This window comes from Phragmites australis, chromosome 24, assembly GCF_958298935.1.
Source record: "Phragmites australis chromosome 24, lpPhrAust1.1, whole genome shotgun sequence".
Taxonomy (NCBI): domain Eukaryota; kingdom Viridiplantae; phylum Streptophyta; class Magnoliopsida; order Poales; family Poaceae; genus Phragmites; species Phragmites australis.
Genome location: NC_084944.1, coordinates 1,447,141 through 1,470,249, shown reverse-complemented (window position 1 = coordinate 1,470,249; position 23,109 = coordinate 1,447,141). Strand labels below are relative to the sequence as shown.

At 44.8% G+C, this 23,109-nt stretch overlaps 2 protein-coding genes across 4 annotated transcripts; both read right to left on the bottom strand.

Moving 5' to 3' along the window:
• Positions 1-2,781: 2,781 nt before the first annotated feature.
• On the bottom strand, positions 2,782-4,455 carry LOC133907925 (metalloendoproteinase 1-MMP-like). The gene has a single exon (XM_062350050.1). The coding sequence runs from the start codon at positions 4,137-4,139 to the stop codon at positions 3,054-3,056; it is 1,086 nt and encodes a 361-aa protein (XP_062206034.1). The 5' UTR covers positions 4,140-4,455; the 3' UTR covers positions 2,782-3,053.
• A 3,697-nt stretch (positions 4,456-8,152) lies between these two features.
• Positions 8,153-20,036, bottom strand: LOC133907076 (uncharacterized). Of its 3 annotated transcripts, XM_062349086.1 has the most exons (18): positions 19,663-20,036; positions 16,611-18,817; positions 16,292-16,468; positions 15,486-15,889; positions 15,058-15,376; positions 14,905-14,992; positions 14,780-14,832; positions 14,585-14,701; positions 13,810-14,505; positions 12,925-13,737; positions 12,735-12,844; positions 12,167-12,269; positions 11,831-12,008; positions 10,935-11,002; positions 10,034-10,155; positions 9,081-9,938; positions 8,558-8,648; positions 8,153-8,469 (listed from the first exon to the last, which is right to left on the bottom strand). In XM_062349086.1, exons 2-18 carry the CDS (start codon positions 18,805-18,807, stop codon positions 8,453-8,455), a joined length of 6,411 nt encoding a protein of 2,136 aa, XP_062205070.1. In that variant the 5' UTR covers positions 18,808-18,817; positions 19,663-20,036; the 3' UTR covers positions 8,153-8,452. The 3 variants fall into 3 exon arrangements, with proteins under 3 accessions (XP_062205070.1, XP_062205068.1, XP_062205069.1); XM_062349084.1 differs by having other exon boundaries at positions 12,925-14,505; XM_062349085.1 differs by having other exon boundaries at positions 12,925-14,505; positions 14,905-14,980.
• Positions 20,037-23,109: the final 3,073 nt, after the last annotated feature.

Sequence of the window (23,109 nt, the reverse complement as noted above, 5' to 3'; positions counted from 1 at the left end):
AAATCTAAACTATAAAACCAATCAAACATGGTCCAAATCCAGCAAAATTTTAGCCAAAGCTTCCCACGTATATGATGAATCTTTATCCAAAAGATCCCCTCAAAAAGATCAAGAATTCACCCGCGATTTTATAGATTTGACCAGAAGCCCCGACCAGGCTAAAAGAAGTCCAGAAACTAACAAGATGGGTGACAGCATTGAGCATGTTTATGTCAACGTTGGGAGAGAGGGGGCTGCTATTCTTCAAGCTCCTGAAGATGAGTGACCACTTTTGGTGGACACTGAAAGTGAAAATGGTCCTCCAAGATCTAAAAATATACCTCTCCTCCCCTACTGTACTGATCACATCTCGACCAGACGATGAGCTCTTGCTCTGTGTTGCAGCCACCCAATAGGTCACGAGCGCGGTACTGATCGTCGAGCGAAAAGGTCTTCAGCGACCAGTGTACTACGTCAGTAAGGTCCAATACAACGCGAAGGCTCAGTACCCACATACTCAGAAGCTGTTATACGCCATTCTGACGGCTTCTCGCAAGCTCAAACACTATTTCCAGACCCACAAAATAAAGGTAATCTCCTCGCTCCCGATCAGAGAAATTCTGCATAATAGGGATGCGGCAGAAAGTATGGCCAAGTGGGCAGTAGAGCTCGGGGAGTTCGATCTCCAGTTCCTCCCCTGAACGGCTATCAAGTCCCAGGCGCTGGTCAATTTTGTTGCTGAGTAGTCATCTTTTGAGCTCGAGCAGGTATAGCGACCAGAGGCATATGAGCACTGGACCTTTCACTTTGACAGATCGTTCATGCTGAAGGGAGCGAGGACTGGAGTAGTGCTGACCTCACCAACCAGTGACGTACGAGGGCCTCTTGTCTGGATAGGAACCAGAAGTTCCGAACTGATAGTAGAACTAAAAAACAGCAGCAAAACGTGATCCAAATCCAACGAAATTTTAGCCAAAGCTTCTCCTTAAAGAGATCAAGAATTCACCCTTGATTTCGTAGATTTGACCAAAATCACATAGAGAGAAAAAAATTTAGAGAAAAACAACTAAAGGGTGCTCGCGTGAGGAAATCATTTTGGAATCACTCTAGATGTTCTCACACATGTCCTAGCAACTTTTTGCCCCCAACAAAATCACTCGAAATCGCTGCTAAAAGCGAAGAGTGAAAATTCAACCAAATCTTAAAGAACAAGAGATTAAAAGGAGGGAGATCAATAGCATCACAAATTTGTTAAACAACTGATGAATAGAAATAATAACATAGCAAAATTTATAGATACATGGCTTGAAAGCCGCCCTTCATCCTTCCACTCTTGATGAGATTAAATTTAGAGCTATGAACCCTAACATGTCTCTTTGAAACACTATCCAAGCTTAAGAAATATCCAAATGAAAATAGGACCTGGAGAGGTCAGTTTGCATCAACCCTCTCCTATATATATAGGCAAATAGACAAATTCCAAAATGCCCCTAATGACTAATATATAGATATTATCCTCGAAAGGCAAAATGTTCTAACTCCTTTGTTATCCATCGGATGGACCCAACGCCTTCACGACTCTGTTTCGTCTTCACACAAGCTTCGTGATGATGCCACGCATCCTCCAACTCCACCTCCGGTTTTGAGGAGAAACCAAAAAAACAGCCTTGCATGCTTCTACAAGCATGACTCCTCGATGTCGACGTGTTTCCGTCCTCCATCATGACATTTGATGCATTCAAGTCTTTGTGCTCCTGCCACCAAGCCACCTCTTGACTTGCCATCGTCTTTCCGCCTTGACTTAATCAACACCATCTTTATCACCTTTTTTCCCATCATGTTTTCTTGCGCCTTCCATATGAGCGATGTGGATTGCCCATTCACCCGGCCTAGTATGGTATGTCGGCACCAAGCATCCACTTACCCTTCATCACCTTGCCGTTGACCGTCATATCGTATCCATACACCTACACATCATATGCCAAGCAACATGTCTCTCCGTCATACTCTATTTTGACTCCCAGTTAGCAATAAATATAATCAAACATAATTAAAACATGCTATGCACAACTAAAAGCTTCAAATCAACCATTTCATCAATCACTCATCATTAGCAACATAATTCTCCCTTGTGTTCTCATATGCCTAGCATTGCCTGCACTGGGTAAGTATATATTGGCGTATTGTCTTCTTGTTTACTAAATTTACCATAGATACATATGCCGGGATTACGTACTGATGAACACAAAAACATTACAGCAGGTCGTCAGCTACTAGAGGCTGGAAATGCTACAGCTGTTGTTGTCAACTCCACATCGCTAGATGAGAGCAGCCTCTACCTAATATTTTGCATCTCGGATTAATGCAATTACTTTGGTCATGGCTGGCAGGACTGCTACTGTTGTACATGGAGAAGAGAATTGCCACGAGACGATGGAAGAATGCAAGGCCAAGTGCCCCCTGTGCAACCCCATTTGTTTTCCGCAACCTCCCCTTGGATCAGCAATGGAAGATAGACCGACACATGGAACAAAGAACACTACCTTGTACAGATAAGACGTCGCGTGATTCCGAAATCGTCGATCCGGAGCCAAATAAAGTATTGACGCATATGATACACGAACATTAATAAATTGGTCTGCATCTATGGTTGATATTCATTTTAGATTCGTGTTCTATTGCTATGTCTTCTTTCGCTTGCGTTTTCTCGGTCTTTTGCTTTCCTCCGCAAGTGTTCTACTGGGAGTAATCAAAGAAAATCATTCGGCAAATTGGGTCACCTGTGCACCAACGTTCTTTGATTTTTTTTTTCCTCTTTCTTTTTTCTGAGACGAAGTTCTTTTGATGAGTTGCATAATCCTCGTGTAGATAACATCATGCTTTTTTTACAGATAAAATTATGTACAGGTCCATCAGGCAATTTACGACAGTTTCACCAGTGCTGTGCCAAAGCAACCTATAAGAAGAGAATTAGAGAAACACACGCATCTTTCTCTTCCTGGCAACGGTTTGGTGTGCTAATGTTTCTTTCTCCTGTAGAATCACGCTACCTAAAACTTTCTTTTTCTGTCTATCTACAAGTGCGTCACAAGTATGACCAAGACTGCACAAACGAAACCAACTGAGCCAGCAAGCCAAATGCTCCTCCCCGGCGACATGGATGCGTCCTGCACGTAGAGCGAGCTGAGGCTGAACTCCGGGTTTGACCCGTACAGCCACTGGACGCCTTCCACGTCGTCGACGGTGAGCTCTGTCTTCTTTTCCCGCGGGCTGAGGCTCGGGTACATCACTGCCTTCGGCGACGACGAGTGCCCCAACCCGAGGACGTGGCCGATCTCGTGCGTCGCCACAGACTCCAAGTCGATGGCCGAGTTCTTCGTCTCGGTGTGCAAGTCCACCGCCCATCGCTCTGCCGCGTCGAGGTGGAGCCGCCCGTTCTGGGGGGAGAAGGCGTGGCCGAGCACACCGAGCGGCCCGTCGAAGGGGATGCCGTCGCCGTGGCTACCCACGTAGAAGCCCACCCTGATGTCGGCCGCGTCGTAGTCGTCGGTCTCGACGAAGCCCACGGGGATGACCTGAGCCCACCGCGCGAACGCGCGCCGGAACACGGCGCGCACGGCCTTGGGCGGCAGGTAGTCGACGGTGGCCGTCGCCGAGATGGCGTACGTCAGAACGAGAGGGTCCGGCTGCGTCCACCGCGGCTCGCCCTTGAAGAACGTGAACCGGCTGACAGTGCCGCCGCCGCCGCTCTGGCTCCCCTTTGCCGAGAGGAACACGGAAACGCCGTCGCCGACGCCGCAGCGCGGGGCCATGATCCGGTTGAGCGTGGCGGAGTCGAGCTGCCCCGTGACCGGCAGGCTGAGCATGGACTGGTACCGCCTCACGGCGACCTCCAGGTGCTCGTCGAACGCGTCCGTCAGGTCATGCTCCGACTTCGGCAAGTACCCGAACGTCGCCAGGTACCGCTTCAGCTCGCCAAGCCCCACGACGCGGCTGCCCCGCCGCGCGTCCAGCAGCTGCATGAACGAGCGCCACGCCGCGGCGCCGTCCGTCCGGTGCACGCTCACCGGTGTAGCCTGCGCGGCGGCAGCCACGTGGAGGCACGACACGAGGAGGCCAAGTAATAGGACCGGCAGGAGACACGCGCGACATGGCAGCATCAGAGCCAGGCGCTGCTGCCGTGGCCGTTAGGCTGCCGAGGTAGCTGTGCGCGGGTGGTTATTCTCGCAGGACCCGTGGCGAGGCCGGCGCGGCAAAGAATTTTGTGTGCGCACGCTGCACGGGACAAGACGGAACAAAAGCCGCGGCTGCTGCGGATACGGGGGAGTGGGTCAGGTGATAGCGCTCCGGTTGGTCTCCGGCTGACCTCGTCGCCTCCTGCCTGCCCAGCGGCGGTCTTCGGCACGTAAACGACGGGTCAGAATCCAGTCATGCGTGGCTGCGAAGACCAGCTGCTGCAACGACTTCCCGTGTCGTCAAAAGCACATTGCACAAGCGTCTATAGAGGGGCTTCACACGAGATGGTGGATTAGGAGTGCTCCTGAATTCACTTTTTTCTCATCATTCTTAGATTAACTGGTTAGATACTTGTCCCTCGTTTATCTGGACGCTCTCGGTTATCTTCGCCTATTTCATGTAGGAGTGTAGTACCGTGTGAATTCTGTTAAGCTCGTGATGGAAATGAGGTTTCCCCTAGTTCGAAAAAAAGAGTGCTCCTGAATCCTGATCGCCTAATCCGAACAGGGAACAGAGCCAGTCTCAGACATGGAAACCGGTGGATTTGCAGGATGATGGAGTGGTGGTGATCTGGTGAACAAAAGAGAATTCTAGGCGGATTGGCTTTGGTGTTCTGATGGGCAAGGACGGACGGGATGTGTATTGTGGACGCAATTGCTATTGTGGACCGTCTTATGAAATGACGTTGCCACGAAAGTCAAGCCGGAAAGCGGAAGGAGCTGAAATCTTTCATGTAAAGTAGCAAATAAGTGTACATATACAATCAGTTATAGATTATGGTTCGATCCTCATTTAAAGCCTACGTTTGATCCTACCACATCATCTGTGAAGAGTTTGATTGCATAAAATCTCTGTGCCACCATGAAATATCGCAAAATAATCATATCGACTTGAAACCCTGCACATCTGAACCAATCATCTCGATCATAGTCTCAGCTTTCAACTTCTGAAACTTGTGCAGACACAATCACCTTTGGACGCATCACTCCCGTAGCTTCAATGGCCGAGCTCGGCAAGGCCGCGGCACCTTGTCCCGGTGGAATCCACGGCCCGACCGCACGGCCTCCGTGCACTCGCCCGCCGTCCCTCGCAGCACGCGATCGCAACGCTTTCGGCGGTCACCACCCCGACGCCGACCGCTCGTGCCCGTGCATGGTGTGAACCGCTGGGCGCGCGCTGCAATATCCTCCACCCGTATCGCGCGGGTGCCATCTTCTTTTAGATAAAGGTGGATTTTCCACCCGAGGTGCATTAGACACCCGCACTCCTGTTGGTGCGTGGGTTCGAGCCCAGGACCACCGGCTTGGGAGTACCGGTGACGAGCCATCCATCTGGACTAGCACCCCTCTCGCCCGCGGGTGCCATCTGATCGCGACCCGCACTGCGCCGAAGAGCAACGGCTGCGCCCGGCAGAGCTTTCGATCGCAACGGCTGGCCTCGTCCTCTGTTTTTCTCCTCAATTTTCTTCGGGAGATTTTGATGAGTGCAGTTTGGTCTAGGTATAGGTAGCGATTTCAATTTTTGTTTTACAATTTTTTCGTTTATTCGTGAAAAGCTGAAACTCGTGAAATTATGTCAAAATTTCGGTTCTTTTTCGTCTTCCGCTTTAGGGTTTGGTATATCAGTGAAAGAAAAATTTAAAACTAGATGTTCCGTTTCACTTTAAAATTCCTAAAATCTGCAAAATTTTGATGAAATTTCAACAAAATTTTAATCCTCAGAACAGGATCTTACGGGCAGGATCCTTACCAAGATGATGCCGGAAAAGGGACCGTCAGATGGAGACCTTTGCCCCGTCACCAGTCACATCGGTGGATGCTGGTGCAGCCTGACCCAGGAGCCAGACCCAGCTCACAGGATATATGGCACATACAGGGACGTGCTCTAAAGCCTGAAGGTGTGTGCGTGCATGCGCAGATCCAGTCCTGATATTTCGGTGATCCAGGATGAGATTAAAAATAGGACTCTATTATTAAATATAAATCGTATAGATCTAATTTTTTTAGTTTTCTTTTCGACCAATATACACAGTATACATATACATATAGAGTCTCTGGGTTTTGAAGGCACAGGGCGGCCGCCTCGCTCGACCCCCCCAGGGCCGGCCGTGGTGGCATGCCGTGCAAGTACACCAACCTTCCTCTGCCGGCTTGATAATCAAGCTTCCTTTTTGTTCATTGGCGCTTCGCCTGTGCCCGCCGGTGCACACGCGCGTGCATGCAGGGGTGGATGTGGAGGTACAAGTGATGTTTTTTATTTCTATATTTTTATTTTCGAAATTTGCAATGTATATGGTCGTTTTCAAAAATTGCAAATATGTACTCATGTCACCATTGTCAAGTTTAATAAACATAAAAATGTCACTTCTAATGCTTAAAATTAAAAACACTAATAAAATAGTCATGAAAATTTTAAAAAATAGTGACGTAGAGGATGCTATTATCGGCTTCTAAAAATTTTCAGATAAAAATATGACCGGTAAGATGAGGAAAAACAAATTTTATAGATGCTACAATTTATTTTTTTATTTCTTATTGTATAAGTAATTGTTTGGTTAATTTTTTTAGCGCTAGATTATAACATCCTTTGCATTATAATTTTTTTAAAATTTTCTATAACTATTTTAATAGTATTTTGAATTTTTACTGAACGCACCTTCAATCAAACGCGGAGGCCGCATACGAGCGGCAGGACCCGAACCCTACTCTCCTCGTGATTGGCACGGGGAAGCGGAAGCAGGGGGTGCCGAGCGGGATTGATCGATCTGGTGATCGCGCGCCTTCGTCCCGCCGCTGCCGTCGGTTTGGAGGGCGAGAACGGCAGGTGGACGGGAGGGACGAAACCGTTCTGCAGCCGTGCTCCGTCGTCCAACGACGACTCCCTCGTCCTTCCCTTTCGGAGCTGGTTTTTGGGGAGATAACTCTCCGTTCTGCAGCTGGCCTCAGAAGAGGGGAGAATGGCGAAACCGCTCTAGCTGAAGCTACTGTAAATCTCCTACATAATGAACAAATATCGCAGCAACAGTGCTATCAAGATTGGGCAAAAGAGTGAGAAATTCAACAACGGCAATGTAAATCTGTCGTACTTGATGATAGTTCCCATTGGAGCTTCAGTGTCCAGCTGTATCAGAACTTGTCCTCCCTCGAATTTCAGGAGCTCCGAGTTCACTCCTGTCATGGCTATTCAAAGTACCCGTAGATGGAAGATTTTCCGTTTAGTTTCGCCAGTGGTCAAATTGTACTTGCAAGCAGAAAAGTTGGTGCAGCTTCCACGTGCAATTCAGACAGAGAGGCATCACCCGTCTCGGCTCAGGAATCCCAGACGTGATGCTCATGCATTCACGCTGCTGCCCTCGGTCCAAAGGTGTCATGGGCTTGTGACACAGCCCATGCATAGCTTGACAAGCGCTCCAAGAGCATGCACGATGAGGTTTAGAGAGGTGCTTATAGGAAAAACTGTTTTTTTCTCAACTGTAATGACATAAATACTTAATACTTAGATGGAAGGCAAGATACTTACTTAAACACTACTGCTTATATTGGTATTAATAAAATAGTTAACCATATTTAAACACATTTACACATGTGGTCTTTGTTTACATTAAAAATTAAACTTTTTATACATATGCTTAACACTTTATTTAAATACCTAGCAATAAACACCTAGTATTGTTACCCTAACACTCAACGACCGAGGCACCCAAAACAAAAGATGCGCATACAATTATGTAAAACTAGCAATCCAGCACTCATTCTGGTACCATTTCCACAAGCATTACCAAAATATGATCAAACTACAGACGTGACAACGCAACAATGAACAGGCAGCATAAATGAGCAACGTTCGCAAATCACAAACATTGCTCACGTCAAATCTGTCATAGCTTTCGCTTGTAAGGCACACTACCACTATCACACACGCAACAATAGGCTGGCGATGAGTTTAAACCACACGCAATTTCTTTACCAGTGTATCCATACAGACCAAAAGGAAGGTTCTAAGAGGTCACTGACTCACTGGCTATTCTACAACACGGTAGAATTTTGTGAAGTACAAGGAAAAAAACATCCATAAAGCTACTAACTTAAGCTAGTTTATAATACATCTGAATCCTCGAGCTCCAATGAAGTGTTTTACTCCAATCCTATCATTCTGCTTCCATACGCAGCAAGCAAGCTACGGTTATGTACAATGGCGGAGAGTTATCTCACCAAAAACAGCTCTGTAGCGCCTTTTCTCAGCCATGAGTTCTCCCTGTTTCCACAGGTAAGTTTCAAAACAGCATGACCATCACAGAAAAAAACTGACGCCCATAAACTAATGAAACAAGGAAAAAGGTTACCTCTTGACGAAGGACCTCTGTACTGGCTCCTAGGACCCTTCTCGCCAGGAACTTTAGAAATTATAAGAGAACTTTGAAGACCCTCTAGTAACTGTAACACAAAACATTCAAACAAAAGTCAGGCATACACAATAAAGAATTTTGATATGTAGGTCATTTCAGACAAGCTCCATAACATGAGTACACATCACAAGTCCCACAACATTCATGCACACAAGCACCAGTGATGTGTGTTTGCATACGTGCAAGCACACAAAGAGAAACAAGCAGGGTAACAAGTCTCAATTGGTCCCAGAAAGTAGTATAAAAGAAGCTGGATCTCCGAATGAGTTGTGTGACATTATGAAAAGGCTAGCATAACAAGGAAACAGAATATTTCGTAAGCCAAGTTATATTTTCTGGAGCGTAAAATATCAGCTCAAGAAGGTATAGTATTAACATTCACTGATCGAAGAGTCCAAAGTCAACATCTAGAATATAACCATGTTGCAACTTGCAAGATAGGTATAGTTCTTGTACTTACCCTTGAAGTTGGTTGAATTCGCCGTTTGGACCTTCTGGGTTCAGCAGAATCAGAACTAGTAGTCCTTTCAGAAGTTTTGAGTATATTTCTGTTTATGTTATCCACAGTAGGAACATATTTCCTCTTAGTTCGATTAGTAATGGATACATTCTGCTTGGAAGTAGGAACAGTAGATGCAGCTTGCATTTCAGAAACAGAAGTTTCTTCAGTTCTAAGGCCAGTGCCAAGCGCAGCTTTATTTTTTTCTACAGTAGGCTTCTCAATGACGGAAGCGCTTGTCGTACTTCCAGCAAAAGCAAAACTCCTTTCAAAAACACCAGGATTTGGGACAGACAAGGGTAAAGGATCCTTGTCAGGAACACTGTTAGCTGCAACATTCTGAGACTTTGAAGGTTTAGGTACTCTAGACCTCATCTCGCCGACCCTCCTCCCTCTATGATCAACTTTGAAAGTATTGTCCCGCGGTCTTGGTAATTGTGGCATCAAATGTTTCGCATATCTGTTAGGTACACTAGCCTCAGAAATCTTGTCAGCTTGGCCTGCAACATAATGTTTGCTTACTTCCATAAACTTTTTCTTCTTTCCATGTTTCGGAACACCATAGACAACCTTTGATCCTTCTTTCTGTAAGCCCGGCCGCTTGAATGCAAGAGCATCAGTTTTATTCTCAACTACACTCTTCCCAATGTTGAAAATCATGTCCCTCTGAGACAAAGCCAATGGCTTTGGTTCCTCTGGCTTTTTTGCATTGTTGGTACTCTTGTCCTTAGAAGGACCTCCTGCTTCACCACCAACAGGTAGATCGCCACCTGCTTGCTGCAGTCCTGTCCTTCGGCGTTTCTCAAGAGGTGAATCACCCTAAAATCATGGGATATTGTTTCAAATATCATTGTGCGAAAATAGCAGTTAAGATCCAGAATAAAAGATAACTAAAGCTAGAAAGTAAAAGGAACCTTATTAGATTTAGATTTCCTTTCTCTTGCTCGGGACCACTCTGTCCACTGGCCATCTTTCCAAACAAGTGATGGACGAAGATTCCAAGCATCAACAACTAAGGAATCAGCACCAGCTCCAGCTGGAAATAAATGATCAGGACAAGGTTAAGCTTCAACACAGATCACACATAGCAATATAGCAGAAGAAGCAGTTACCCAAAAAATACATATACATATACATATTTCTATCAAAATTGAATAATATTGATTTCAGCTCAGAGGCATCATTGCATTGCACAGTCCTGTATACCTCATTGCTTTGACTGAAGGCCTTCGTAATTCACATCTTTTACATAGAATTATTACTGATTTGAAAGAAGACACTTCACAACAAGAATCAAACGAGTGCTTCCTATTTTTATTCCAGTTATTTGGAAGTTTTTGGTTCCTCATCTTTTACGTATTTTATTTATGATTATTACCACATAATAAATTGCTGGCCTATGATAACTTGAAAAGACAAAAGGTGGATGGCCCATCACGCTTATTTATTCCAAATAAAAATCTGCCATGCATATTTTCATTGGCTGTGATACTGCCAAAGTTGTTTGGAGTGAAATCTCTGATCTTAAGTGTAGAGGATGGGACAGTGTGAACCTGATCAGTGATCAACATTTCCAGAACATTAAATGGACCGAGTTGCCGGTACTATGAGGAACGATTACACAGATGCTAAAGCAATGGCACTTTGTCGTGCCCAGCCTTCTGTAGTGTAATGCTGAATGTTAAACTGTTGTTCTAGCTTTGAAATTTCAGTTCCACAAAAAAAAAGACTAGGGAACAAAAAAAACGAAAGTACACATGTGAAGGACACAATCATGTAAAAAAGAGAACAATGGAAGGGGGAGGCTAAAATTACCTGGAAATTGCACAACAAATTTTGTTTCATCAGCTTCATAATTCTGAGCAACAACTCCCTCTCGCCATCTGTGGAAATAAACAGGCTTCAGAACAGTAGTTAATAACAAAAGGGTACCGATACTACAACAAATTGTAAACTTGTAAGAAGTGGCAATGTAAGCTGTTATTCATGTGATTCCAAGCAACGGAAAATGGAAGGTGCGGCTAACCAGATATAGGTGATATCTTAGCAATTTATAGAGATAGCTTGGGAACTTACATGAAACCTCCAATTAGATGGAGGCGGGAAATTAAAACCAGAATCCTACTTTTAACAAATTGAGAGCTAAGTTCATCAGAGGTAGGGTAACCTCCTGAACAGCTAAACTTCAATAACAAAACCAGCCACACTAGGCACCTAATGCATACAAACCCAGAGAAAAAGGGAATAGAATGGGAAGAAATTTGGTCCCAAATGTAAGCAGACCAATTTACCAAAATTTCCTGTTTCCCTACGTTCTAACATCAAATCTCACTTGATTTGAACCGGCATTTATGGCTCATTCTCCACCTTATATCAGACAGCTCACATCATGGGGCTGATAAAATAACAGAAAATCATGCGTTCTAGAATTGTTTTAAGACCCCTTTTAGAGATAGTGACTGTACATATTTAAACTCCATCCCAAAATAGTGAAATAGGGAATGCCTATCATGGTATTGTATAGTTGTATTTGAGCATCAGAATAACATCAACCTTCAGATAAGAATTAGTTATCCACATTCTTCAACTACTTTCCTTAAAAAAAGAACTTCAACTGCCAGATCCCCATAATATGACAACCATACTGTTCCCCGACTGGCAACTATTACAGCACTTTCCCATGAAATTGTAGAGAACATAGAATACCATACCTATCTTTGACCCAAGCATCTACATGGTCTCCAATAACCCAGGAACAATTTCCTAAAGTTTCCCTACGGCGCTTCCTAGTTTTGAATTTAGAGAGGGTAGCAGGATGAGCAAGGCGTATTTGAGGTGCCTTATCCCCCTCTTGCTTCAATGGCACCTGTTCTTTGCGAGGACCAGTTCCTGAAAAAGATCAGTTAATAAAGGCTTAACTAGCATAAAGGTTAACATTAAATGGTATAGCTAGACATGAAAACGAAAAGGTAAAAGAGCATGATGCATCATGTAAGGAGCATCTACAAAAGGTTGACATGTGAGCTGACGAATGGATACTCACTCACCTTCACTGTGATTGTCATAGCTGATGAACGCAATATCTTCATTTATATCAACAACCTTGGCAGAAAACCAAGCTACTCCAAACCCACCCTCGTCAGATAGAACCTGTCAAATCAAAATGAAATAACATTCTAACAGGTTTTGTCTTGAGAGTTGGGGTGGAAGATCAGATTAGACCACAGCAAAGCTGACAAATACACATACTGACAGCGAACATGTAAAAACTAGAGCACATCATGATTGTTTTAGAATGTAGGCAAAGGTGCTTCACATATTTTGGCCTGATATGCATGAAGCTTTATGCGCCGCACAGATTAATAAATAACATAACCAGATTTGTCACAAAAGTACTTTAGAGTATCATTTTTTTATAATCATTACTAACATATTAATATGAAATGGTCAAAGAAACAACATTCTATGATTTTGCTATATTGATATGAATATAATTGGAGATTGTGTCAGTGTATGAAGCATCTATTTAAAAACAAGGGTGTATATCACTATATATCATGGTAAAATCCCCCCCCCCCCCCCCAAAAAAAAAAGAAGAAGAAAGAATTAATTGACCTCGACAGCAGATCCCTTTTCAATGCCATTCCAGATAATGCTTATTGGTGCTGTATCATTACTTTTGCCATCAAGTGATGCAGTGGTGGGAACATCTTTAACCCCATGTCCTACATTAGCCAAACAAAACTAAATCAGACTTTAGTGAACAATGGTCTTGATATGACAAAAGCACAAACTGTAACTTTACCTGAGTGCATTCCATCTGGCTGCAATTCTTTGCCACTTGAAGATGGCTCTGAATTCAGTAGAGTTTGATCATATTTAGGTTTCCGGCCACGCTTTCTGCCAGATTTGTTGAAATCAGCAGGCACATCTACCACCACTGTTTCTGTTACCGCCGGATTATCATTGCCACTTCCAGCTTTCTTATTCCTCGCCCGCTCAGACTTCCAGTAGCCATCTGGACCAGCTTCCAAAAGCTCGCTTAGAGTAAACGGTAAAGGTTCACCCATTCCAATAATGGTTCCTGCATTGAACACGGCCTCAGCAGCAAGCTCTGCAGCTTTCAGTATAGCATCCAAGTTTTCTGCACGTTTTGCAGCTGCAGATGCCTCTTCAACCCTCTTTCTAGCAACCTCTCGTGCCACCGAAACAATGGAACCCGGGGCATGACTGTTGTCCTTAATTTTCCATGATGCTGGTGTTAAATTTGACAAGCTAGGTGGGTTGCTATTGAAATTAAATTCACCAGCTTCACGATTTTGCAAGGAATTCACAGATTTAGAAGAGCTAAGAGCTTCCTCTGCCATCATCTTCGCCTGCAATGCAGCCTCGGACGCCATCCTGGCAGCTTCTGCAGCTGCCTTTGCAACAGAAACTGCTGCTTCAGCAGCAGCAGCAGCTGAGGTAAGCTTCTCTTCAACTTCTGGAGTTAACTTGTTTCTTGAGATTGTTGATAGGTGGCTCCATACACTTTCTTTGTGCCTAACTGCCTCCGTAGAGTGCACACTTGCACCTTTGGCTTGTCCTGTTGATTGTTCTATTGCACCACGAATCTGTTCTGAAAAAAATATTCTTTGTTCAGCATCCATACTACCAGCAATCTGGTAGTTAGGCACAGAGGTGATCTGACCTGTGTTAGGAACAAGCCTGCTGCCCAAAGCATTGCTTGGAGAATGAGTAGATAAGGTGAAGCCTGGTGTATCCTTCGTGGCAGGAGTAAAAGACACCATGTCCGTTTTGAGCTGAGGGGAAGCAATGACATGTTGCTGTTCTGGACTTGCTGAAGCTTTCTTTCTTTTTCTTGGCTTCTGCGATGCTTTTCCATGCTTAGAAGTAGATGCCGGTGCCTTCTGTTTTTCCTCATGTACAACTGCCAATGGAGGAGAAACAATAGAAGGTGCTGGACTGGGAAGAAAGACACCAGGTGAAACAGCATGTGAAATGGATATATTTTTGGAAGATGCTCCCTTTGCAGTTTCATTTGTAGGCACAGCTGGTTGCATCGATGAATCAAATATTAAGTTCTGTGGTGGAACCAGCCAGGGTGCAGGACGTGGACCAGGGCTCTGAGGATACAAAGGCGGAACACCAGCAGAAGGCTGCCTCATGTGTGAATTATATGTAAATACTGGTGATACAGCCTGGCTAAAATCCAAATGAGTACCTCGTTGCAGGTTAAATGTAGAACTACCAGGAGGCACATTGAAAGTTGGTGAGTGCAAGGCCACAGCAGAATGTGCTGGCAACACAGTTTTGCCACCTTTTTTGCTAGCTGGCGCAGTTCTAACTTTTGTCCCCTTACTAGTTTTTTCAGGCACAACACTACCTGCAAACTCAGCTGGTCATATTTTTTTTAAAAAAAATTATACATCATATATGCTGCCACTATCATCTCATATACTTACCTATACGTGAGCTTGTGGGGGTCTCTAAGCCGGGAAAAGGTGATTTCTGATACTGAAATCTTTCAAGAGCAGCTCGCCAAGCTACCTCCCATGTAGGCTTACCATCACCTACTCCTACTGTTCATTTAACACAACATTCAGAAAATATATAAAGAAAGAAAAATAAGAACATGTCAACAGTGAAAACAGACAAACCAGGTTCTCCAAAAGCTGCCACCATGTAAGCCTCTCCTGGTGGTGTCCCTTGACTGCAGAAAGAAAAATAGCTTACGTTAAATCATACATTGGCAAATAAACAATGTAAGAGAATTAGAACTCACATAATAGCTCCATAAACAAATATCTGTGCACGTAGCTGCAAATGCTGTGCATCTGTGAAAGGTAGATTCACCAAATCTGCAGAAGAAACTGAAATATTCAAGTCAGGCAAATTTGATAGTTCTGAACTGTTGGAATAGAGGAGGTTTGCATACCAGAGCACTCAGGGGTTGGATGCTGTTGTGACTGAACTGGCGGCGAACTTTTAGTCCTGGTACTATTGCCAATATTAGAGCTGTCTGAGGGGCCCCCAACACTTTCAGTCACTTTCCTTTCTGGCAGCTGTTCTTTACCAGCCTCCACAATAGATGTTTTTTTACTATCATCACCAGTATTCTTCATTGAACTTTCAGTCACTTTCCTTTCTGGCAGCTGTTCTTTACCAGCCTCCACAGTAGATGTTTTTTTACTATCATCACCGGTATTCTTCATTGAACTTCCAGGATTTCCAGGTTGAGGATTTTCTGCGGTTATCTAAAATTAGGACACAATAAACCATGTTAATAGGTCGCAGCTACCTAATTCAAGTCTATTTTAACATCTAAATTCTGAGAGAGAGAGAGAGAGAGAGAGAGAGAGAGACCTCAGTACTCTGAGAAGCTCTGTATCTAGGGATAGGGCTCCAAGCAGGGCTATGAACTTTCTCAGATACATTTGGTGGAGCTCCGACCTCAAATGAGAAACTTCTATCATCTCCTGCTGTATTAGTCTCCTCAGAAACGGTAGCAGGTTCTACATTTCTGGTAGAACATTGTCGATCTTTTGGATCTTCAGATTGTTCATCTAGTGTCTGATGAAGCAAAGCATTACTACCATGTCCACCTTCTTGGGGAGAGGGCTCAGTGCAGCTAATCACTGAAGAGGAATCACATGCCACCTCAGTACAGATTCCATCACCGCTCCCAGGTTCTAATAAGCTTGAGCCTAGCTTGCCATGGGATGGAACAGTACCAGGACTATGATCTGTACCATGATTTAACACTGTATCTGTAGCCAAAAAAAGCATGTCACTTTGCATCAACTACAAATATTCTGGCGCTTATGCTAGCAAGGCTCAACATGTATACACAAAACAGGAACATAAGTGATAAGAGTACATAACTCACACTATAATGACTAAAAAGCCTTAAACTTGAATAACACCTTCAAAGATCCTATATATTTAATTGAACTAATTGTAGACCCCAAAAATATTAGAGAAGACATTATATGTGCTGAGTTTGGATTGTCTACTTCTACACAGTGAATGCATGAAAGATCATAAATATATAGGATCTTTGATATGTTGGATCCTCTGCCTTTTATGGTAAACACACGAAAGGGAGAAAAAACACTGCATTGACATTGTGCTAGCACAAACAACTGACCTTGTACAGTAAAAAAACTGACCTTGCACGTGTGCATTCAAATGATCCCTTGCATTCAGTGGAGTTTCAACAATCTTTTCAACAGCCTTGTTGATTGAGGTACCTACTGCGGATGGAGTGACTACATCTATATGATGTTCAGACTGTATCAAGGATCCATCAGTCTGGCATTTCTGTGAATAAGGATCTGGATGTTTGCCTGAGTGAAAGTCCCCACATTATCAGTTTTGTAAGTAAAACAAGCCCGAAATGTAACATGCATTACAATGCATACAACAATTTAAAAAATGCCAAACAATTAAACAAATCGAGATAAAAATACGAAAGACAACAAGGTTCACCTGATTTATCATGCATTTCCCCTGTGGTCAAACAACCCAAAGTATTAGCCTGCTCCTTGTATTCCTCTTTTTTTGAAACAGAAAAGGTATCACTACAAACAGCATCAATGTTTGAATTCACTGACACTGCTGACACTTTGCCCCCTGATCCAGAGCCAGGAGAAATTACATTGTGGTCTTCATCTTCTAAAGCGGATTTAGCACCTTCCTTGAATAACCCCTCATGATTCAATGTGGGCATTCTCAACTCCTTCTCATCAGGTAAAGCAGCAGAAGAATCATCAGGAGAAACACCTCCTGAACAACCATTCTTATCGTCTGAATTATCGGAAGTGCCAGTAACAGTGGTAGAAACGATGTCGCTTCTTGGATTGATCAACGGTGCTGACATTTTCTCTTGATGCCCAGAAGCGGGTAGGACCAAAAGTTTGTTTTCGGGTTCCTCTTCTAAAGCAGGAGTGTCACTTTCCTTGAGTGACCCCTCACGATTTACCGAGGGAATGTTTGGATCCTCTGAAGTGTCAAAAGTGTCAGCTGAAAATGTGCCAGGTGCAGTATGTTCCGAAGAGTCAAACTTATCTTTTGATGTACCAGTAGCACCTGCAGCATTTTCGTCATGATTATTTTCCACCATTTGCTCAATGTTGTCTGAAACTGCCGACATTTCCTCCCTAACTGTTTTTTCTTCCGTGTCACCACTTTTTAGGTTATCAACAGAATCTTGATGGTGCTCCAACGCTCCAAGTTTTGATTCATCACCACTGAAGATGTGTGTATTATCGGACCCAGCATTCTTTATTTCTTCAGGAACACCAGTGGCATGAGCAAGCTTTCTTTTGGGAGATTGAATCAGCTTGCTGCTTTCGGTTGACAGAGAAGTAACAAGATGAGGATTAAAATTTCTCGAATTTGGCTCAGATTGGTTAGATAGAGCAGAGTTGGAACCAATAACAAACTCCTTAACGACGAGTTCATTGTTCCTGTCAATTGACCTTTTCAGGCCTTCAGCAGCATGTTGCACTGGTGAAAAAGATGGTTGCAAAGTGCCGCTGACTCTCTTACAAGTATCATCATTCCTGTGCAGCATCTTAACAGGATTCGTAATGGCCTCTAGTAATCCGACAGAACTTTCTGACGATAGAGTTTCATTGCCTACTTGACTGGATAAGTTCGAAGGCTGACCACTACATGACAAATTTTGCAATTTATGTAGTCCTCCTTCGACTTTATTTTCATTGATATGACAAATCTTTGAATGCTGAGGAGTAATACCACCCTCAGATTCTTGATTATCTTGCTCAAAATGATATGAATCGGTGACATAAATGTTCTGAAGCGGAGCTAACTCTGGGAAAGGTTCATTATTTAACTTCCTAGAATCTACTTCAGCTGAGGGCACGTTGAGTTTCTCCAAAGAACGGTCATCATGGACCGCCTCAAAATAGTTGGCAACAACTGGGCAGCTTTCTGATGCATTGTTTGAACAGGAGGACAACTTCTCACTTACAATGCACTTCTCAGCAACAGACTCCAACACAAAAGTAGAGGTCCTATCTGATAAAATTGACCCTGCTGCCTGTTCAGCTTTCTCCTCCATCAAGAAAGGTGCAAAATGTTCAATCTGAGGTTGAGTGCTTGAAGGATCAACAGTCATTCTAGAATGAGTGTTCTGAGAACAATCAGGATCGTCTGTTATTCTAGATTGAGTACTCTGAGAGTGATCGTTCTCAGTTGGCATCACAGTGCTATCTGTTGGAGAGTTGCTGGATTTAGGCTGCACGTTAGATGGATCAATTTGACTGTCCATACCACTTAACTGAATATGTTTACCGTCCATGTTACCAGTCATCTCATTTTCTCCCACCGATTTCAATAACATTTCCACCGATTCTGTGGATGTTGCCTCTGACCATACATTATTAGTCTTAGATATGGAGCAAGATTCAGCAGCACTAGAACAAAAATCAACAACACTACTTCCAGAGGACAAAACCTCAATCCAACTACTCTCGTGCCCCTGTACGCTGTAAAATACTTCTGAATCTATCAAATTATCAAACCGAAGGTGGCCTTGTAGTTGGTCGTCAATATCAAGTTCTGGCAGTGCAGATGGCCGCAAACCCGGTGGGAATTTGCTATTGTCTTCACCAGCTAGTTGGAAATTTTGGCTCTGAAAATCATTATCGTCATGATCCATGGGTGTATGCCTGCAAAATGGAGACGCTTGAAACATAGAGACAAAGTCCCAACAAAAAGCCAAACATCAATTAGCAACTTTAGAGCAAGCTAAATATTTTCTGGAGCATCACATTTTCAATACCACAATTCATATATAGTAAAAACTGTCTAACCAGTAACCACTTGTTCTTCAGAAGGATGACCAAACATCACAGGGCAAGAGAGCTGGAGTGATTTGGGCGGGAGGAGACAGCATTACGAACAACTCTACAAGACCACCACCTAGTGCCCACTTATGACGCTAGCTGTGTAACAAATAATCCCACAAAATCACAGTACACATTTAAATTCTAATGATTGTATGGCCGTTTTAAAGTACCACAAGAGAAGTGCAAATTCTACATGAAATACACTCTGCTAGCAAAGCATCCTCTATCAACTAAGATCATGCCCCTCCAGCACGAAGAATAGAACACGCGTCTGCCACCTTGACCCCAGCGGGTAGGCTAGCACTACACTCCCAACAAAACATCCCTCTCTGCAAGCAAAGCCGCAATTACCACAGTCGGATTGAAGTAAGCCAGCTCCCTAAACCCCTAACTAAGTCAGGCGGTGCGTCACGTGGTGCTAATGTGAAAGCTCAAAAACCCTAATTCCCCCCGTGAAACGCGAACTCGAAACTACACCGTCGAAAACATCCAAACAATAGGCGGCTCAGCCCAAGCGCCACCCACCCGAAACCCTAACACGCCAAGCCACGCGGGCGACCGTGGTAGTAGCCCGCCACAGACCACGGCACCGCGCACTGCTGCAGGGTACGGAAGCAAGGCGCGCCGAACGGAAAAATAGAAGGGGAGGAGGAAAGGTCAGGTACCGAGGGGGATTCGCCCGCGCTTCTACCGCCCTCCATCCGTGAGCGGAGTCGTCGGAACCCTAGATCCTGCGGGGCGGCGGCGGCTGCTCATGCCCCGGCGCACGGCGCCGGAACCCTAGCTCCTGCACCGGTGGAGTCGCGGGGGCCGAAGCGGGGGGAAAGGGGGCGGGGCTCCGGCGGTGGTCGGCGGCACGGGGAGGGGAGTGAAGTGGAGGATGAAGCGCGCGGAGCGAGCTGGAGACTGGAGGGGGGGAGGTGTAGTGGTGGGTCGCGGGGTTACGTGGTTTGGTTGCGCAGGAGGGCACCACGCGGCTCGCGCACCAGTCACTCGCAGCGCACAGGCGAGTGGTGGGTCGCGGGGATTCGACGCGACGCACTGGAATGGAGCTTGGTTGGTTGGGCCTTGGGGACGGGCGCGTTTGGCTTTGGGTCTGGGTTGTGACGAGGCTTCCGGCTGTCGCGACGAGTGGAGTGACTGGGGAGTGGGCCCATGGAGCGTGGCTTGCAGGTGGTGGGTGCTTCGGTAGACTTCCTGTGGACCATCGATTATTGGTCGAGTGGAATTAGGTGGCAACGGGTAGGTTGAGGTTGTGTAGGGCAAAATCACGCCTGATTCAAACCCGATAGTCAGGGAGTTTGTTGATCACAGAAGCTAAGTGGGGGCGGCAGGGTAATCAAGTAGAGCGGTGATAGGGTTGGTAATGGGTCGGGTTGGGTTTAAATGGAGCAAAACTATATTTGATCTGAAACCCGCCAACGTCAGCCCAACCCAAATCTGAAATAGCCATCAGATAAAAACTAGCATCTGAACCCTCACCTGTCAGGTGCTCGTTGGGTCTGACCCTTGTAGCGCAGTTACCATCTGCTCTTGTACAAGTACCTCCCTTCCTCAGCTAACTCATTGACGTGCAGCCGCAAATCTTGCACACCGACTTGAGCACCAGGTTCGCGCTCCCCATCGCGGCGACGGCAAACGAAGGGCGAGTTGGAGATTCAGCTTCTCCTCTGATGACGGCAGCGGTGGTATTAGACCTCTTCCCTAGCCTCCAGCCTCGGTGCCATCATGGATTGAGCCGGTGGAGGTTAGGAGCATCGCGGAGCCTGTGAGCGCATCGGCAAGCGGGGCCGCGAGGAGGTACAGATGCATCGCACAAAGTGGTGCGAGGAATGCTAGCGAGGGTGTGCATGACGTGGTGTGACAGCGCGGGTATAGGGAAGGATAGGAGTGTCGTGGCGCAGGAGAGGCCATTGTGCCACATGGCTGCCCGCGTGTCACCTTAGTGTAGCCTCTAGCCACATGAGTGTTGCACCAATGAGGAGCCCGTCGACCAAGCGCACGCTGTCATCGATGGAGAGGGCGCACGCCTTGCCTATGGTCGCCAACACACGCATGGGCCAGACACCGAATGGGAAGAGCTTGGGGACGTCCCAGTTCTGTAGCAACCTCTCTTTGCTCTTGAGTCTTAAGGACCGAAGGAGTGAAGGATTGAAGATATTATATTGCTTAGTTGGGCTTGGGTTGGGTGGATGATCGGATGGGTCATACGACAGCACATGATGTCTTCTCAGGCACTCGCGCTCGACTCGTGGGTGAATTCAAAAACCCATACCTAACCTGCCTTGTTTCGGGTACCCGACCCATTAGATCAGTGGGCGTAATTTTGTACCCGAACCCACGACCGTTTTGGGTACCCGCCTTGTTACGCCTTTTGGTATGTCTCCGTTGTGTAGCCGCAACGATGAGTACTGACTTATGAAGAAGCAGCTCGTCTTCGACATCTACGTTGAGGAATACTCACCCCACTGCGTGATGAGGCAATTCGGACGCTTCCAGGCTTTTCCCCTGGTCAACGTTCGCACGGTTACAGGCCATATCCACAGGTAACTAAAATCAAGTAAATAATACATAGCATTTGTCTCATTGACAATCTATTTAGCGTGGTTAACTTGTAGGTATACACGAAAGGGATAGCCGAGTGGTAACTTCTAGGCAGATCGTTTGGTGCCGTACATCTCAGCATGGTCTCATGCCCTTGAGGATGTTGTGGAGGAGACTTGTCCTTTCGATGAGCTGAGCTTTCAGGAGTACCTGCGGTTTGTAATGTTTGCCACCGTATGTCCCATATAATATTTATCGCCGTTCGCAACCTCTGTGCGGGGTAATATGCTAAGTGTGCTTCGCATCTATAATTTGTTCACAAAATTAAATTTTGTATCCTCCCAATAATACGTCACTAAAAAATTATTGATACAATTTTACATCAAATACATAAACACATATCGACAAATTTACAACGATCCATAATTTCTAAAATATCACTACTCCATGATGCCATATTGGTCACTTTTTTACTATTTTGATCTAAAAGTTGCAACATATCAATTTCAAATATTTTTCACCAAAAGAACGTGCAGTATTTTTTAACTGAGCAATACAAATGTAAAATTAAAAAAACAAACAATTTTCACCAAATCTAGGCCTACCCGCCCTCCCAGAGGGTGGTTACTTCCTACCCCTCTGAGAGGGCGGTTAGCCCACCTGTCTTCTAAGAGTGCGGTAAGGGACTCTGCCATTGTGGCCATTCTTACCACCTTCTGAAGGCGGGAGACGGCTATTTCTGTAAATCTTACCATAAGTAGTATATTTATTTAAATATTTAATAGAAAAATAAAAAATAAAAAACTCCAAAAATACGATCACTCTTAGGCTTCGTTTGGATTGGCCGGAATCGAGGCCCGATCCACGTGGGTAATCCCGTCGTGGAGACCCTCTTCGGCCAAGCGGAGGTAAATTTTATAGAACCTATTCTATAAAAGAGTCTCTCATCTATGATGATATGTATTCACTCCCCCTCCTCTCAACTTATTCATTAGATCACGGGATAAATGATATAGATGAAATTTTATAAAGATTTTTTTATAGGATCCTATAAAAAATATTTTTGAATGCCGTAGATGCAATCAAACGAGCATCTCTTATCTCTTTCGTTCGATTTCAGATTTCGTCTCAGGTCTTTGGAGTTGATTTGTTTTCCCTTTCGTTTTTTTTTTCTTCTGAGCATTTTGTTTCCCCTTTTTAACCAAACGTTAGCTGATCCCTTGGTTGGGCATGGATTCGGAACTAACATGTATTGGGTTGACGTTCACCCAATCCACGTGGGGATAAATTCTCCAATGTATTTGCTTTCCCATCTGCCAAACAAGGCCTGAGTGGGCGTGTGCGATGGACGCCAGGAGAGAAGCCAGAGCTCTAAAGATTTAGGTACACACTTTAACATATCTGAGTTTAGATGTTACACATGTTTAAGACTAAATAATACACATGAGATGAAATTAAATTGTTAATAATTAAGACTTTTTTCTCTAGTGCCAAAACACTCAGGACGGGTAAGGTAGCTTCGCCCCCGCGTCGAGTCAACGTGATATACTGTGTTCTCGCTCACACCT